The sequence below is a fragment of the Erinaceus europaeus genome, chromosome 15 (assembly GCF_950295315.1).
Source record: "Erinaceus europaeus chromosome 15, mEriEur2.1, whole genome shotgun sequence".
Taxonomy (NCBI): Eukaryota; Metazoa; Chordata; class Mammalia; order Eulipotyphla; family Erinaceidae; genus Erinaceus; species Erinaceus europaeus.
Window position 1 is genome coordinate 37,675,763 of NC_080176.1, and position 19,005 is coordinate 37,694,767.

General features: G+C 39.1%; 1 protein-coding gene across 3 annotated transcripts in view; it reads left to right on the forward strand.

Annotated features, from left to right (window-relative positions):
* TTC39C (tetratricopeptide repeat domain 39C) overlaps positions 1-18,165 on the forward strand; it is a 140,525-nt gene extending 122,360 nt beyond the window's left edge. Inside the window, exons 9-14 of one of the 3 annotated variants that reach the window (XM_007536376.3) lie at positions 6,299-6,408; positions 7,973-8,096; positions 12,100-12,197; positions 14,370-14,474; positions 15,015-15,053; positions 15,616-18,165. In XM_007536376.3, the coding sequence (XP_007536438.1) occupies positions 6,299-6,408; positions 7,973-8,096; positions 12,100-12,197; positions 14,370-14,474; positions 15,015-15,053; positions 15,616-15,705 (566 nt within the window). In that variant the 3' untranslated portion in view covers positions 15,706-18,165. Of the gene's footprint in view, positions 1-6,298; positions 6,409-7,972; positions 8,097-12,099; positions 12,198-13,265; positions 13,599-13,626; positions 13,769-14,369; positions 14,475-15,014; positions 15,054-15,615 lie in introns of those variants that run through there. The other 2 variants (XM_060173609.1, XM_060173610.1) reach the window with 2 other exon arrangements.
* The last annotated feature ends 840 nt before the right edge of the window (positions 18,166-19,005 follow it).

Genomic DNA, 19,005 nt, shown 5'->3' on the forward strand with positions numbered 1-19,005 from the left:
GCAGTGGACTCCTGGTGCAGACACTGAGCCCCAGTGATAACCCTGGAGGCAAGCATAAAAGAAAAAAAAAGGAAAAGAAAAAGAAAAAGAAAAGTTGTGTGACCTTTGAGTCGTTTTCTCTTTTACCTAGCGTTCCTAATATGTTTACAGTGCAATTTTTCAGAACACAAAGTATTTTTTTAAATTTCTTTATTGGGGAATTAATGTTTTAAATTAGACAATAGTTTGTACGTGCATAACATTTCCCAGTTTTCCATATAACAATACAACCAACACTAGGTCCTCTCTCATCCTTTTTGGACCTGTATCCCCCCCCCCCACCCCAGAGTCTTTTACTTTGGTGCAACATGCCAATTCCAGTTCAAGTTCTACTTGTGTTTTCTCTTCTGATCTTGTTTTTCTACTTCTGCCTGAGAGTGAAATCATCCCATATTCATCCTTCTGTTTTTGACTTATTTCACTTTACATGAAATTTTCAAGGTCCATCCAAGATCAACTGAAAACGGTGAAGTCATTATTTCTTATAGCTGAGTAGTATTCCATTGTGTCTATATACCACAACTTGCTCAGCCACTCATCTGTTGTTGGACACCTGGGTTGCTTCCAGGTTTTGGCTATTACAAATTGTGCTTCTAAGAACATATGTGTACACAGATCTTTTTGGATGGGTGTGTTGTGTTCCTTAGGATATATCCTATGGGGATAAGAGGAATTGCAGGATCATAGGGTAGGTCCATTTCTAGCCTTCTGAGAGTTCTCCAGACTGTTCTCCACAGAGGTTGGACCAATTGACATTCCCACCAGCAGTTCAGAAGGGTTCCTTTGACCCCAAAACCTCTCCAGCATTTGCTGCTGTTACCTTTTCTGATGTATGACATTCTCACAGTAGTGAAGTGGCATCTCATTGTTGTCTTTATTTGCATTTCTCTGATAATCAAAAACTTGGAGCATTTTTTCATGTGTTTCTCAGCCTTTTGGATCTCTTCTGTGGTGAATATTCTGTCCATGTCCTCTCCCCATTTTTGATAACGTGCGCTCAACCAGATGGGTCACCATCCAGTCCCCATGCTCCCCATTTTTGGATGGGGTTATTTGTTTTCTTGTTGTTGAGTTTGGCAAGCTCTTTATATATTTTGGTTATTAGCCTCTTGTGTGATGTATGGCATGTAAAGATCTTCTCCCATTCTGTAAGGGGCCTCTTGGTTTGGGTAGTGGTTTCTTTTGCTGTGCAGAAGCTTTTTAATTTGATGCTAGGTTTATGCTTGCCTTAGTCTTCTTTGCAATTGGATTCGTTTCATTGAAGATATCTTTAAAATTTATGCAGAAAAATAGTTCTGGCAATATTTTCCTCTAAGTATCTAATAGTTTCTGGTCTAGTCTCCAAGTCCTTGATCCCCTTGGAAAATTTACTTTTGAGTTTGGTGAAATAATATATAGTGGTTCACTTTCATTCTTGTGCATGTTTCAACCCATTTTTTCCAACACCATTTGTCGAAGAGACTCTGCTTTCCCCATTTAATAGTCTGGGCACCTTTGTCAAAGATTAGATGTCCATAGGTGAGAACACAAAGTATTTTAATATGCCATACCTATCGTTATAACCAGAAATGCCTCTATTTCCTTGGCACTCTTTTTCCACTTGTACAAGGAGATTATTGAATACATGCTGCCACCTGGTGGAAACCAGTGCTCTTTGCACCATCAGATAGCTAAAATGCCTTCAGGTGTTAAAGAATTTGAGAGATGAGAACTGAAAAACCCAAGTGGTTGCACGTTTTGCCTCCAACAAAAAACTCTCTTTTTATAGCCACATAAATTATCCTTATACATAAAATTTCTGGCTAATCCAAACATTAGTATGTCTCTGTCTGAATTTTTGGATTTAATGAAACATCTTGTTTCATTTATGATGTTATTTAAAATATTAACTGTGATCAACAGGTATATCTTGGTTGCTCACAAATGCAGTCCAGCTACAATCACAATCATCAATCACATTATCAAGCAGGGTGAAATCCTCTCACACCCACATACCCTTTTGTAGTCCCACAGGACATCTGTTTTCGTTGGACTTTATAGCTCATTTTGTATAGTTTCCCCCCCAATATCCAAGTTAGTATATTGTCTCACAGTCTGAGTTATTTTATAAAATGCATAGGCATCTGTGTTGAAAGTAACCACTATCCGGTGAGCTACCTTGGTGTGTCCATCACATTAAGCAGTGGATGAACCAAAGAAGGAGAGATCTCTACACTAACCCAGTTGTCATTAAGGTATAATGGGGTCACAGACTCATCTGTGTGTAACAATTGCTTTTTTGTCTTTGTTGAGCATAGAACATGAAGTTAATGTACAGTCAGCTCTAGAGAGCAGTTCTCAACATGTTAGAAATACTAGGCAGATGAGAAAGCATAAAGAAGACTCCAGCGTCTGCCTGTGCAGACATCAAAGATGTATATGTGATAAAATATACATAAAGTAAAATGTATAGTTTTAGCCATTTTAAACCACTTCTGTGCATGCAGTTCAGTGAGATTTGGCTCATTTGCATTATTCAACCATCACCACTGTCTGGTTCCATAACTTTTGTTATCCCTAGCTGAATCTCTATACCCAGTGAACATTCCTTCTTGTCAGCCCCTAGTAGCCACCACTCAACTTTCTCTGTGAAGACTACTGTAGATACCTCATAGAAGAGGAATCACACAGGATTTTTTTTTTGTAGCATGTGCACTTAACCAGGTGCACCACCACCCAGTCCCCAAGTTTTTTGTATCTGGTTTATTTCACGTAGATGTTATCTTCAAGGTTCACCTGTGTATGGTGTGTGTAAGACATCACACCACCTACCAGAGTCCTGCACCCTTACTCCAATAATCAGTAATAATTTTCACAAAATCTGAGGGACGGTTTGGTCAACACCATTTGCAAGTTCATTTTCTTTAGTCATCTATATTCCACATTAAGAGTGAAACTATCTGGTAGTTTTTTGGTTTTTTTTCCCCTTTTTTTGGGTTATTTCACTTAGAATAATCACCTCAGTGTTTATCCACTTTGTCCCAAATGATACAATATTATCTATTTTCATTGTAGAGTTGTATTCCAGTATGTACCCCATGACTGCTTTATACATGTATCCCTCTGAATAAAAAATGTTTGCATGTGCTGGGCTAGCTTGGAGGTGCCTCTTCACCTGATGCTCTCATCATGAGGTTGGAGAGAACTTGACCAGACTCAAGGGCTGCTACTCACTCAGTGATGCGGGAGATAGATGACTCAGGAACTCATGGCAGCATGATAATGCAAAAGAATCTATTGATCAGAGAGCCAATACTTTTATAGGCTAAAATTGGAAGTGGCAAGTTGGAAATGGAAATGGCTAGGAAAGCGGGTAGAAAAAGGCAAAAGCATGCTGGGAAGGTAGAAGCTTCCTTAGCAACTGTTGTGAGGGATTTAACCAGTGGGATTAATGTTACCCTGCTGGTAGGGCAGGTCTCTGGGTAGAAAGAAGATAGATCAATGGGTTTGGTGGGGATCTTTCAGGCAAAACAATGTTTATGTAAATAGGCCATAGTACCAGCAATGCAGGATGGGGGGGGGCTGGCTTAATTCCTGGACATCTCCCCCTTTCTTTTTATCTAATGGCCATAGTATCAGGAATGCGGGGTGCTTTGTGAGGCAGGGAGTCTGATAGGATGAGGCACACCTTTGGGGTTACTACTGTCCCTCAGGTTAGCCCTGCCAAGCTCAACCACATCCTTACAATTTCCTGACATCTCCCTCTTTCTATTTATCTAATGGCCATAGTTAAAAGACTCCATTTCTGTCAGGGGAATAGCAGTATAGGGGTGAACAGAAACCTTTTGGGCAGAAACCTGAATGATATCATGCAGGCATTTTTAAAAGAACTGGAATAAGTCAGGGAGCGATAAGTAAGAGTAGCAAGGGACAGCATGAGATTAAAGAGAGGCCTGGTTGGCAGAGAGGGGCTGCCTGATGGTTGGAAGGGGTTGCTGCCTGATAGGCAGAGGAGTGGGGGCCTGATAGGCCGAGGGGTGAGAGGGGTGATCTGGCGTTGCAGAGTCCTGAGACAGCTGGCTGCAAAGTCCATACATAGACTTCTACAGTCAGTCCTCGAGAAGTCCAGCAGTGTAAAGGGAGTGTCCAAGAGCTCCACCAGCAAGACCGACAGAAGTGTCAGTCCAATGCCAATGACCAGGGGAAGAAACAACATACATCTTATCTTGATGGGGAAAGACAACCACCAGAATTTTGCTTTTCCGTAGAGAGTGAGCTGAAACTGCCAAAAGGTGACAGGTGAAGCAAAAGCGGGAAGGGCAGACAGTGATGGGTGAGAGAAGGGCAGTAGGAAAGTTTTGTCCTTGGACTCTGTGAGTCAGGTTCTTCAGATTGTGCCAGGCCACATCATGGGTTTCAGGGGCCATTGTTGTCATACCATCTTGTGAGCAATGTCAGAGGGCAGGGGTCCAGATGGTTTTTAGGGATTCCTGTGAAAGAAACACATACAAATCTGCTTCCCATTGTTAGCAGGGTGTCTTGTTCAAATTTTTATAGATATTAAAAGAGGTTTAATGTAGTTAGTGCCTTAGCCAACTGAATATTGGGGGAATGTATCCCCCCTTTTTTCTTTATTTAATTGGGCCTAGGTGTTTGGTGAACCTTTTCAACAGTAGTTTGTCTTTGGGGGCTATAAGAGATGTCTGTAGTATGGGTGATGTTATAAAGGAAAAAAGTCTTTAAATTGTTGGTTGGGAAAGGCAGGCCTATAGTGGCAAGACAAGATACACCTCTAGTCTACATAACATGATGGAATTTATTTATGAAACAATCACTGAGCTTACAGCATCAGTGGGATGGATTCAGATTATCTGCTTCTGGACTACCATTGCCCCTAGAATTGGCGGGGGAGGGGGGCCCCTGCCCCTAGAATTGGTGGGGGGTTCCCTCCCTTTGAATAACCTAATCTTTTACTCCCAGTAATTTTTTTTGCATTTCCCATCACCTCAGTATTATCTACTTTCCCTAAGCCTTACTGCTTCTAAATCTTTGACTCTGCTAACTATGCTAACTAATCCGGCATGATATGACCCTATGCTGTGCCTTACTTACCCCCAAAATGTGAGTACAGTACCACCTAGTTTCAGTGGTGGGCAAGTAAGGAAAGACTAACACTAGCAGATCTGTGGATGTTCCAGCTAGGGACTGAAAGAAACATAAGACATAAGACAACAGTTTAACGGCGCTGAGCTTTGGGGATTGAGAAGATGACAGAGTAGTTGGTAAGGTTTCTTTTAGAAGGAAGGCAAGACTAAAACAGAGTGTGAGGTTTGGAGAAGGGAGAAGACAGGTGAAGCAAATTTGGTACAGAGAGAAATGCAGGTGATATGGAGACTGCCAGGATTTTTATCATTTTTGAGGCTCAGCTTGATTCCTCACTTCTTTGTATTTATTTATTTATTTATTTTTGATGAGAAAGAACCAGACATCACTCTGGTACATGTGCTGCTGAGGATTGAACTCAGGACCTCATGTTTGAGAGTCCAATGCTTTATCCACTACACCACCTCACTTCCTAAACCTCCCCTGGCAACTCCAAAGATAGATCATCACTTCTCTTTCTGATGCCTTCCAAACGCTTTTGACTCCCCTATTCTACAAGCTGTTAACTACAATATTCATTGAAGCTGTAGTAAAATGAAAATATGTATCTTCCTGCTTCACCAAAATTGGAAGTTGCTTAAAAATGTGTGTGTGTGTGTGTGTGTGTGTGTGTGTGTGTGTGTGTGTGTGTGTGTGTGTTTGTCTTCACTCTCTTGCTGCTGGCCAACAACCATGTGTAGGGCTAATATATTTGTTTCTAGGCATAGAGATTTCATTCCATCATTAGACTTTCATGGTCCCCTGTGCTCTGCATTATTCTTTCCTAGATTTTTTTAAATTCTACTTTCCAAAACAGTGGACTCCAAATAAAATGTTAGGTTAGATGCAACTGTGGATGTGTCCATAGACTATGTCAACAAGAGGACTAGGTCCATTACTTCAGCATACACTACCCTCCAAAATCTCTAAGAACACAGCATCTGGGAAATATCTGTTACACAACTGGATAAACCATCAAAGGGACAGCCTAGTTTTTTGTGTGTAGTGATACTCTGTTGTTGTGTAGTGATACCATTCTTTCTTTGGTAACATTTTCCAGATGCTGTAACCCTGAGTATCTCTTAGTGGCATTTAACCCTAATATTTAAAAACTATGGTGATAAATGTTTTCTTACAGTTTGTCAGGGAGCTACTGGTGATGTAGATGGGGCACAGATTGTCTTTAAAGAAGTTCAGAAACTCTTCAAAAGGAAGAACAATCAGATTGAGCAGTTCTCAGTGAAAAAGGTATGTTGGAGCTTATCAATCTGATGTAATGGCTTATGAGAAAAGTCATGACAGATTTTTGTGCAGAAAAACACATTGTGACTTTATTGGCCAACCCAGTGTTACTTATGATGGATGTTTGTAACCACTGCTACTTTATATAGGTCTTAGGAAATCATTCAAAGTTGGTGCCTTACTTGCCATGCAAAATGCAACCACTGTGGAGTGATTTCTTTCTTCTCTGAATAGAATGTGCTTGTTGCTGCAAACAATTTAAAGCCATAGTTTTGAATGAATAGAGACATTAAAAAAATTTTTTTAAATAGCTGACCAGCATATCTGGAGAGGACAAGCATCTGTCTAAAGAATTATGTCATATCTGAGGGATACTTGGACAAGATGTGCTGATTAGTGGTTGTCAGTATACTGACTCAACACAGATGTGTTCAGTATTTAATACAAGTTTCGACCTAATAACAAAATCAGATTTTTCTGAGAAAGACTTAGCATAGTAGGGTCTGTGGCCCTAAATTTATTTTACACTCTATCGAATAAGATTTGTCCAAAGTACCTTGGGTTGCACTGCAACTTATTATATCTTGAATTCTCCATTATTTTAGTTCATATATTTTCTTTTTAAAAAATATATTTATTTATTTATTCCCTTTTTGTTGCCCTTGTTTTATTGTTGTAGTTATTGATGTCGTTGTTGTTGGATAGGACAGAGAGAAATGGAGAGAGGAGGGGAAGATAGAGAGGGGGAGAGAAAGATAGACACCTGCAGACCTGCTTCACTGCCTGTGAAGCGACTCCCCTGCAGGTGGGGAGCTGGGTGCTCGAACTGGGATCCTTACGCTGGTCCTTGTGCCCGTTGCACTACCGCCCGACTCCCAGTTCATATATTTTCATTCAATGAACATTTAGTGACTTAATCTGAGTATAAAGTAGATAGTAAAGTATGAGATTCTATTGAAAGTTCTGGAACTTGGTAGGAAGCTAAAATGACAGTAAAACCACACTCTTAAGAGTAAACCAGATAAACCTATTAAATTATATATTGGTCAGCATTCATAAACTCCTTTGATTTAAAATTGAAATGAGTCTAGTTATATCTCCAAGTTTTCAGAATATATCTTGGCTCTTGCTGCTAGGTTGAGTTGAATAGTGAAAAGGTAACCTGCCAAAATACTAGAAAATAAATAAGGGGCCAGGTGGTAGCATGCCAGGTAAAAGATACATATTACCAGGGAAGGCTCAGAATCCTCTCCCCCTCTCCCATCCTCTTTATTTCTCTCTATTTCTATCATAAGATAGACCAAAAGGGGGGGGGTGGGACTTAAAAGATCCCTTGGAATGCTGAAGTTGTGGCACAGGCACTAACCAGCAATAACCCTGGAAGAAAAAAAAAATTGGATTGGAAAAACTTTTTCACATATGGTGGAATTGTCTTTTTTTTTTTTTTTTTTGCTTTGTATGAGAGAATTGATCATGTCAGATATTCACTTTTAAATGTCTCAAAGATATATATCTTGTGATTCAAATTTGTTTTCAAAATATAGAGTCTAATCATTCTAACTACTTGCAGGCAGAGAGATTTCGAAAACAAACCCCAACCAAAGTGCTTTGTGTGCTGGCGTCTATCGAAGTGCTATACTTGTGGAAAGCTCTTCCAAACTGCTCCTTCCCCAACCTTCAGAGGATGAGTCAAGGTAAACACACACACACACACACACACACACACACTATATGTGCATACAAATAAGTTTGCTTTTTTTTTCCCCAATGCTCTTTATTTTCATCTTTCATGAATTTTATCTGACTGAGAGCATGTCAGTCTCCCTGTCTCTAGGTGATAGGAGTATGAGGCACAGAGAGTACCGACTTGCTTACATTGATACCAATATATGGTGATGTATGCTGATGCTGGAAGCAGAGTTTTCTCACAATGAAAGTGTGTTTCCTGCAGGGCCTGGTTCACAGACAGTAAGACCGTGACTAAGGACACTGGGGTTGGGGGGGCGGCTCACCCTTTAGAGTACATCTGTGAGCATGAGGAAAAACCCAGGTTCACACTTGGTGATGGGAAGCTTCATAAATGGCAGGACACTGCTGCAGCAGGTGTCGTCTGTCTCTCTTCCCTTACTTCACTTTCCCTCCCTAGTTCTGTTTCTCACCCTCTATTGAAAGAAAAAGAAAAATGGCAGTGGAGTCATGCAGGCACCAAGCCCCAGCAATTACTCTTGTTTCAAAATAAATAAATACATAAAAGAGCAAAGAGACAGTGCTCAATGAATTTTGACAAAAATATACAGTGGCATCCACCACCACAGTCAAGGTACAGGATGCTTTTGCCTGTTGTTTCTACTCCTAGAGTGTCCCTTATGCCCTTCCCAGATACTATACCCCCCCCACAACCCAAGGCACCCGTTTTTTTTTTTATTTGTCCTGATAGATTATTTTTGCCTGCCATCGAACGCCATATAAATGGAATCATACGGTGTTATTTTTCTGTGATAGATTTTACTTGTTTACTAAAGCATCTGAGAGATTTAATCTTACTGTAGCCTGTCATTTACTTTTTAGTGGCTGAATGGTATTCCATTGTATTGACTCTACCTATGCCACAATTTGTTTATTCATTTATTTCCTCAATGCTCAAGTGCTTCAGTGTTTGTTTAAAAAGGATATGTGTAACAATATTTCAGGATATGCATAATTTTAAGCATATCCATTATTGCTGGTGCAGGATAGACCACTTGCCAATATCTAAATCAAAGGAGCAATCAATGTATTTAGTGAGAGTTAAAACACACATGCAAGCATAAAATAGATAGTAATAGGACCAGGGAGGTATAGCACTTTGGTAGGACACCTGTGTATTGTATTGGAAAGGTTCCAAGTCTGATCTCTGGTACCACCTACTATAGAGCTGAGTGGAACTCAGGTTTAAAAAAAAATAGACCATAGTTAGCAGTTACAGTAATGATTATCTCTTATTATGACTCTCTGAACATTTTTCCAGGTATCAAAACATAACTAACAACGAATAGTCAGATTCTGGAGTGAACGTGAACTAGTTCTTTAATGTCTTTGCTAAAAACTCACCCAATTCTGAGACCTATTGATATTTATTAGATGGCATCACCCCTAGTAATCAGTAATGAGCCACATCAGTTCAACTCTGTGAAGTCCAGTAAAGATGCTTGTCGAGGCACAGTTCAGTTCCTGACAGATCTGGTTGTGGGTTGCTGTGACCATGTGCGTTTGTTAGACTCTTTCCATCAAGCCCACATCGTGTCATGCACTAAGTTTACTAGAGTCCCCATCTCTAACTGCCTTTATCAACATCAATAGGCTGGATCTCTGTGACCTGCATGTGTGATCTGATTCATTGCCCTTCCTTCCCCACCTCTACTGCATTCTTGAGTGTCTCCTCAGCACAGTACCCAAAGAATCCTATTAAAACCCAAGTCAACACCGTGTCATTTTTTACTGCTAAGAACCTCTGTTGTCTCATCTCACTCAAAGGAAAAGCTGGCAGTGCTCCTACAGGTCTGGACATGCTGCCCCAGCATGTTGCTGCTAGTGGGTGCTTTCCTTCTGCTAAACAGGGCCCAGCTACACCCCTCTTCACCTTCTGGAGCAACCAGACATGTGCTGGCCTTAATGTCTTTCTCCTCCACCTCTCTTCTTCACCTCCCTCTCCTTCTCCTCCTTCTTTTCTCTCTCTTCCTCTCTCTCCTTCTCCTCTCCCCTTCTCTCTCCAAACATTCATCCTGCCAAATATTTGGCTTCTTCACTCATTTCTTTTAGATCTTCATTCAGATGTTACTTTTCAATAATTCTTAGGCTATACATATCCTAATGTCCCTCTTCAGGCTTTAGTTTTTATACTAGTACTTAGACCTCGTGTGTACATATATATTGCCTAGTTACCTTTGTATCATCTGTCTCACGTACAAAATGTTACTTTTTTAAAAAAACTTTTTTATTATCTTTATTTATTGGATGGAGACAGCCAGAAGTTGAGAGGGCGAGAGGGTAGGGGGAGATAGAGAGGGAGAGAGATACTTTCAGCCCTGCTTCACCACTTGTAAAGCCCCCCCCCCCCCCAGCAGATAGGGACCGGGGCCGCGAACCTGGGTTCTTGCATATTGTACCATGTGCATTCAACCAGGTACACCACCTCCCAGCCCCAAATGTTACTTTTTCTAATGAAAGAAATACAGAGAAAAAGATGAGAGAGACCAGAGCACTGCTCAATATTGGCTTATGGAGGTGCTGGGGACTGAACCTGAGACAACGAAGCCTCAGGCATTTGAGTCCTTTGTGTAACCTTTATGCTACTTCCCCCACAGTCCAAAATGTTATTTTTTTTAATGGAAGAATTTTTTTCTTCTATTTTTGTCACTGTTGTATTTCAAGCACTAGGATATAATTGGTACTTAATAAGCAGAGTTAATTAATAAGATAAATGAAATGAGTGAATAAATTTGCTTTCCTTTGCCTTAAGATCTTTAGAATAATTCCCTCTTTATGAATGTATTCCCATCTTAGTTTTTTGAGGCAACTCTTATTTTTATAGTTTCAGGCTCTAGTCTTCACATTTACATTCTTAACCATTTTATCCATTCTGCTAATACTTTCTGATTACATTTAATCCTCGAACAGCTGAAGGTTAAGGACACTGATATCCTCCTCCCCCTTCCCCTCCACCCCACCCCCAAAGAGATGCACTGTGTCACTCCACTGTCCAGGAAACGTTGCCAGTGTCATCCAACATGCTTCTATGTGGTACCTGGGCTCAAACTAAGGACCTGGCATATGATGAAACCTTTGCTCTACTGTGTGAAGTTTCTGCAAGTCAGGAATATAACTTATAGCCTCCTTAAAATTTAACTATGAGTGGTCTCCAATTTCTAGAAACCTTGCTGATAACATAAACTCCTAATGAACCCACTGTGTACAGTATTTGCATTATAGACTATATTTGTATATTAAAGCAAGTTGGAAAAAATGTTAAGAATATCATGGGGCTGGCAAAATAGCTCACCTGGACAGTGTATCTACTTTGTTGTATACACAACCCAGTCTCCTGACCTCCATAATATTGGAGGAAGCTTCAGTGCTGTAAAAAGTCTCTCTCTCTCTCTCTCTCTCTCTCTCTCTCTCTCTCTGTTTATCTCTGTCTAAGTCATCCCAGAGTGGTGAAGCCCTGGTGATGATAAAGAAGAAAGAGAAAAAAAAACAAAAAACAGGAGCCTAGGAAGTTGTGCATGCCTACAAATCAAAACAAAAACAGCAACATTTTTTTTAAAGTTACTAATCGCGGTTGGTTGGTGGCACCCCCAGTAAAGTATACATATCACCATGTGGAAGGATCTGGGTTTGAGGCCCCACTCCCCACCTGCAGGGAGGATGCTTCCCCAGCAGTGCGGCAGGTCCGCAGATAGCTGTCTTTCTCTCTGTCTCCTCTCCCCTCTCAGTTTCTGTCTGTCCTGTCAGATAAAAGAAAGGAGAAAAATAAATGGCCACCTGGAGCAGTGGATTCGTGGTGCTTGCACCAAGCCCCAGCAATAAGGAATGGGGAAGGAAAAGCAGTTTCAGGTGGCAGAACCATGACCTTAATAAGCTGCTAATCAATTTCCACTTGTGATATTTAAGGAATTAAATGAACCTATTACCTTCCTATTGATTTGACTTTTCTTAAAGCTTGCCATCAAGTGGATGATTCATCTGTCGTTGGATTAAAGTATTTGCTTCTTGGTGCCATACACAAATGTCTGGGGAACTCAGAAGATGCTGTTCAGGTAAGTGGTTAATTTTCTTCTGGCTAGAGAAAGTAAACCCTGAAAACTGGCATATGTGTTCATCAGCATGAACAATGAAACATCAAACAAAACAAAGCCGTCATTTTTTTGTTTATTTTTGTGGCTCAGGGGAATGGACTCCGGGCTTTCACCATGCGGTGACTCCAAACCCGGGCATCCTCCTGTCATTTGTTTTGGAATGAGGAGAGTGAAAGACAGAAGAAGAGACATCATAGTATTTCCACCATCCCCGCAGTGCCCACAGTACTGCCCAAAATGCTCCCATGTGGTGTTGGGGCTCAAACCCCAGGGCTGCCACACAGTAGGGCATGTGCTTTCCTTGGTGAGCTGTTTTCCTGCCCCGCTACTGACTTTAAATGTAACTTCTGATTTTTAGAAATTTTCTTCTTTTTTTTTTTTTTTTTTGCCTCCAGGGTTATCGCTGGGGCTTGGTGACTGCACTATGAATTCACTGCTCCTAGAGGCCATTTTTCCCAATTTTGTTGCTCTTGTTGTTGCCATTATTGTTACTGCTGTTATTCCTGTTGGACAGGACAGAGACAAATTGAGAGGGGGGAGAGAAAGATGGATACCTGCATACCTGCTTCACGGTTTGTGAAGCGACCCCCCTGCAGGTGGGGGGGGGGGCTCAAACTGGGATCCTTAGGCGGGCCTTGCATCTTTGCACTGATCCTTGCGCTTTGCACCAGGTGCACTTAATCTGCTGCTGCGCTATCTCCCAGCCCCCCAATTTTCTTTATATATGAGCACCTTTTCTGGCTTTAGCTATTAATCAGAGAAGGCACCCTCAATGGAAACAGTTGGAAATGAGAAGAAAGACAAGTTTGAAAGAGCAGAATAAAGCTTCATAGTTAGAAAATGCAAAAGTGACCAGGCATGTATCAGTGTTTGTTCTAATTTCTTCTCTTTCCAACTGCTATTTAATGGTGCAGACATGCAGGTAATGTCTGGGAAGCTCTTATATATGTTATATGATAAAAGACCATAATTTTCAAGTATAGCTAAAGTAAGTTTTCTGAATTTTTTTTTTTTTTTTTTTGCCTCCAGGGCCGGTGCCTGCACTCTGAATCCACTGCTCATGGAGGCCATTTTGTTATTGATGTTGTTGTTGGATAGGACAGAGAAATGGAGAGAAGAAGGGAAGACAGAGGGAGAGAGAAAGACACCTGCAGACCTGCTTCACCACTTGTGAAGCGACCCCCTTGCAGGTGGGGTGGGGGGCTTGAACCAGGATCCTCACACTCGTCCCTGTGCTTCAAACCATGTGCACTTAACCTACTGCGCTACTACCTGACTCCCTCGTTTTCTGAATTTTTTATATGTATTTATTCATTTTCCCTTTTGTTGCCCTTGTTGTTTTTTAGTGTTGTTGTGGTTACTATTGTTGTTACTGATATTGTTTTTGTAGGATAGAACAGAGAATAATGGAGAGAGGAAGGGAAGACGGGGAGAGAAAGACAGACACCTGGCAGGTGTCACCGCCTGTGAAGCAACTCCCCTGCAGGTGGGGAGCCAGGGGCTCTAACTGGGATCTTTCAGCTGGTCCTTGCACTGCCACTTGACTCTCCTGAATTTTTAAAAGCATATCCCAGCATTGTTTTAAATAATGTTTGAAAGTGCTTATGCACAGTAACAGGTAACATTATCTTACAGCGCTCTAGAGGTGTTGATGTGCTTCTGTTATAATTTTTATTTTACATCAGAATTAATCCTTGATGTCAGATCGTGAGAGTTATTTCACAGTTCTAAATAGTATAAGTAAAAGCAAATTAATAACCAAGACAAAGTCAAGAGTTGGTTCTTCACTTGTGTGCTTATTATTATTATTATTATTATTATATTATTAAATCAGATGTTAGTACTTTGAGATGTGAAGTTATTCTCATCAGTAGAGCTGGTATGGAAACAATAACACAAATTTAGAGTGGCAGGTTCTGGGTACTGTACTCACTTTATAAGCATTCTCACCAGATAAGCATATAAAGGACTTCTAAGATATGGAAGAGGAGACAAAGAGGAACAAAAATACAAAAGGATTAGAAAGTCTGATACAGAATACAGAAATAGGCTGAATCACCCCTTTTCTCCTGAAGATGTGATGAGCTAAGTAAGAAAAACAAATGAATTGTAGTAACATTTGCATTGTTCCAGTTCTTTCAGCGAGCTGTTAAAGATGAGCTGTGTCGCCAGAATAACTTGTATGTGCAGCCATATGCTTGCTATGAACTTGGCTGTCTTCTGTTAGACAAACCAGAGGTAAGATTTACGTCTTCACTAAGTAGTTTTCATCAGCAGAAATGTGCAAATAGACAGGCACCCAGCATTCATCATTTAAAATAAACTGTACATCGTGTTTGGATTTCTTTTCCTTGACTTCACATAGGATGAGTTCTTGAAGCTATTGTGTAAGGAGGCACTTGCTTCTCTGAAGTTAGAATTACTAATGTAAATTTGTGGACAAAATTTAGTCAAGGTAAAATAATTGCCCGAGTTCAATTCCTGGCATCATGTGTGCCAGAATGATGCTCTGGTTCTCTGTCTCTGTCTCTTTCTCTCTCCTACCCTCTCTCTTTCTCATCAATAAGTAAGTCTTTCTTTTTTTTTTTTTTTACAAAGCTTACTTATGTCTTGATGTAAGCTTATAAATATTGCTACATTAAAGAGAAAGTTGTTCTTGAAAGAATAGTTGTCTCACCTCTTTATTATGAATTTAATTGACCTCTTCTATCATAATTTCTGATGAATTGTATAAAAATATAGATACTAAGAGACAATGTGCTATTCTTACATTCACAGACTGTAGCAAGAGGCAGAACTCTACTTCTTCAAGCAAAGGTAAAATCTAACCTTCTTAGTGGCCCTTTGATTCTTGGTGGTGCATACTAGAGTCTGAACTCAAAAAGTTTAGTGAAAGGAGTACTGTAATTGATATTAACTGGAAAGGAGAAGTGATATATAATTGAATCAATGAGAAGTAGATTAATAAGATTAGCAAGATCATTTTAAAAAACTATGAAGTTGCTTATTCTTTCTAGACACTCTTCTTGTTTGAAAGGAAAAATAATTTGACTTTATAACTATGTTCTTGAATTAAGAATTTGCAGCACCTTACACTAAGCACAGTGTAAAACTATTGTCTCAAAAATAGCATGGGAGAAAATCACCGAAGTCAGAATTAATGGCAATTAATTTTTTAATTAAATATTTAAATTAAATATTTTCAAAATGAACACAGAGTTTGAGGTTTGGGGTTATAAAGATAGTCAAGTGAATGTGAATCCTTTAGAAAAATATAAGGAATTTTACTTTGGGAAGTACAAAGCATAGTGTAGTTTCTATATACTAGTACCAAAAATTTAGGTGATGAGTCTGTAAATATTTTTCTTTGCTTTTACAGGAGGACTTCTCTGGCTACGACTTTGAAAACAGATTGCATGTCCGCATCCATGCTGCTCTGGCCTCTCTGAGGGAATTGGTTCCTCAGTGACAGACCTGGACTTCCCACCCTGTCCCTCCCCACCTGGGTTCTGCACTTTAAAATAAAAGCAGAGGACACAATTCTTAATGAAGATCGGCTTTCCTTCTGAAAACCACCTGTGCCCGGGACACATTTTCCCCAGCTAGCTAACATATTAAAGATCCCCTCTTTTAAAGATACAGAGTAATAATGATAATAGTAACATAAACTAGCCACTGGGGGAGAGGGCTAAGTGACGTTGTTCAAACGTTTTAGTTTTGTGATTTATTATTCTTAAAAATAAACTCAAGCTAAATACTTAACCCTGTGACATCATAGGCACGCCTATCTTAAGCACATGGGTAATATGAATAAGGTACTTGCAAAATGATGCAAGACTTTAGCATTTATATTGTCTTTTTTTGGGAGGGGGTTCTTTCTAATGTTTTGCTTGACCCTCAAGTTATCCCTGGGAATAATGTAGCACAAAAGCTCTTACCCACCTTTTTCAGATAGTGAAACTCAGGCATGAGGAGGCTAATTTTAATTAATGTTTCCAATTACACTCCCCTTTTATTCGTGGAACAGTGAGTAAAATGCAGCTCTCCTGACCACAAACTGAATATTGTTTTATTATAAAAATAAATTAATCATTTAAAATGTCATGTTTCCCTAATTAAAAAGCAGTGCTCTTTAGCTGAAATTATGTCATCAAAAATGTTTATCTCCAGATTATCTACAAAATGTTTCAAGGGAATGAACACTTTTTTCCTTAGAAAGCCAAGTAAGTGCAAGTAAATAGAAGATAGTTTTATAACTAAAAGCTTAACTATTTTTGCTTATTGATCAAAAAGGCTAGCCTATAAATTAGATAAATAACTTTTATTTTAATAGTTTCTTTCTCATCCATTGTATATCAGTGTTTGAAAACTTTTTAATGAGTTACTTGAAAAAATTATCCTTGAATGAATATAGTGATTTCTTTTTTGTTTTTGTCTCAGGATATTTTATGGTGAAAGATTTCCTGGACAATTTATTGCCAGACTTTCATCAGTTTCCCATTAGCTCACATTATTTGCTATTATGAAAGGAGTTTAAGTTATTTTTAATCCTTAACTGCTAATTTTACTGTCATATATTTCTTTGCCCAGTACTGCATACCTGCAGTTTTAAAGAGCCTAAATACCTCAGTCACTTTTACGAATTCCTGACATACTTGTGTGACTAACTTGATTCAATTTTATGGTTAGATTTTTTAAAAATTTATATGGAACTGAACATTGTCATTTTAGGATGTCATATATTCTTTCAACAGAAGCATGAACTCATGGTAATACATCATTTTTTAATTTTTATTTTTGATGTTGCCTTGGCCTCACACACATGTGATATCAACATTCCGGGCCAATTTTTTCACTGAGATAAAGACAGAACAAGAGAGATACCACAGCACCAGAATTTTCCCCAGTGCCACAATAGCACAACCCATGTAGTGGGGTGTGGAGCTGGAACCTACCTGAGCCACTTAAGTGACAGATATGCACCCACCCTGGTAAGCTATTTCTCCAGCCATTTTGTTGTCCTTCTTTATCATGTCTTAAAGTCACCCATTAATATCTTTCCAGAATACCACACGGGAGAGCAGGTGGAATGTTGGCAGGTTTAATCTCCTTAATCTGGTTTAATCTTACTTCCTGGTTTAAATTTTGTGTGGATTTTAGATACTAGCCAAAGAGAAGAGATTGCTATGTTGCATTCAGTGAATGAGTCGACCCAGAAACCATGTAAGTGCTTTCTGGAGAGAAAAACTAATGTCTGGAAATATTGGCTACCTAATCTCATCAGAACTGAAAGAAAGAACATGATCCATCTTGAAAATATGTTCCTTGCCACTTCCTAGTTACAGTGTATGCAGCAATGTCAGTTATGATTGTGACACATTCTAATTCTTCAGAGTTCATACATAGTTGAAATTTCAGTTAAATATCGTTTGAGCTTTTACATAGTACTCAAAGATTACATAAAGCCCTGTGGTTTGAAGTTTAAAAGCATTTCTACGTTAAGTGTTCTAATAGCTTATTTCTCCAGAGAGAGTCTGATATTTTCAGTTATGTTTGTGTTCGGAGCTCACTACATGAATAGGTAACTGTAGTCAGTCTAGTAGGTTTTCTTTAGTAGTCAGATGTCTATAAACTCTCTCTCTCTCTCTCCTAGGTTCAGTATGTATATCCTCCTGGTGTTAATGTGGTGATTCCCTTGAAGAAAGGGAATAGATAATGATTCTAATGATCCTGAAATATCAAAGCCACCATGTTGTACCATTAGTTTAACTAAAACCTTGTATCCATTTTGAGTTGAGTGACTCATAACATACATGGCCCATGTGCTGTAACTATCCAACCTGTGAGCTACTGTATTCTGCCTGGAAACTTAGTTTGGTGTAAATTGCTTTTATTCCTTGCTGATGAAGAAAATAATCATATAAGCATATCCATTTGCATCTATGTGTGGCTTTTTTATGTTGGTTTTACTCCTTCCTTTTTCCCATTTTGGATCATCTTATTTATGTGTCAAGTATATTTTTGTATTAGGTTGTGCCTATGATGAAAGAAATCTCTAATGTATATTTTATGTACTCTGAACACACCTTATACTTTGTCACACTTGGCATCATGGTCTAACATTAATATAACATGTACCTTTATGGTTAATAGGCTTTTTGATTTGGGGAGTTAGACATTTTTATTTTTATTTTAGCAAATGACAGGCTAGGTATCTGAGTAAAGCATTGTTATTTCTATATTCCAAAGAAAACCAGAATATTTATTACATATGTTAATTATTTACAGAATTTTCAATTTTATATTTCTCCCTACAGAAAGGCAGTACAGATATGATTTTTAAAACATATATACACATAAATACATACAACACACACACACATTTATATTTCCTTTGCTGTGTAATCTTTTGTGGTTGATGATGTCATTAAAGTTGTGGTAAGTATTCAGTATGGTTCTATGTCTATGAAGATAGACATGACATACATTCACAGAATCATACATTGCTTGGTATTTCTCACATGTTTGGGTCCTGTTGGTATATTCTGTAAAAAAAAAAAAAAGAGGAAAGAAAGAGAACTACCCACCCATAGGAGATTCAGGATATGGGTCCACCATTTTAGATCACCATGAGCAGTGGATTAGTGTAAGGGTGTCTCTTCTAGCTCTTGGTCACTCACCCTCTATCTAAAAAAAAAAAAAAAGAAAGAAAAAAAGAATGAGAAGAGCAAACCATTCCCAAAAGACTTGTCATTTTTTGGTCAGTGTT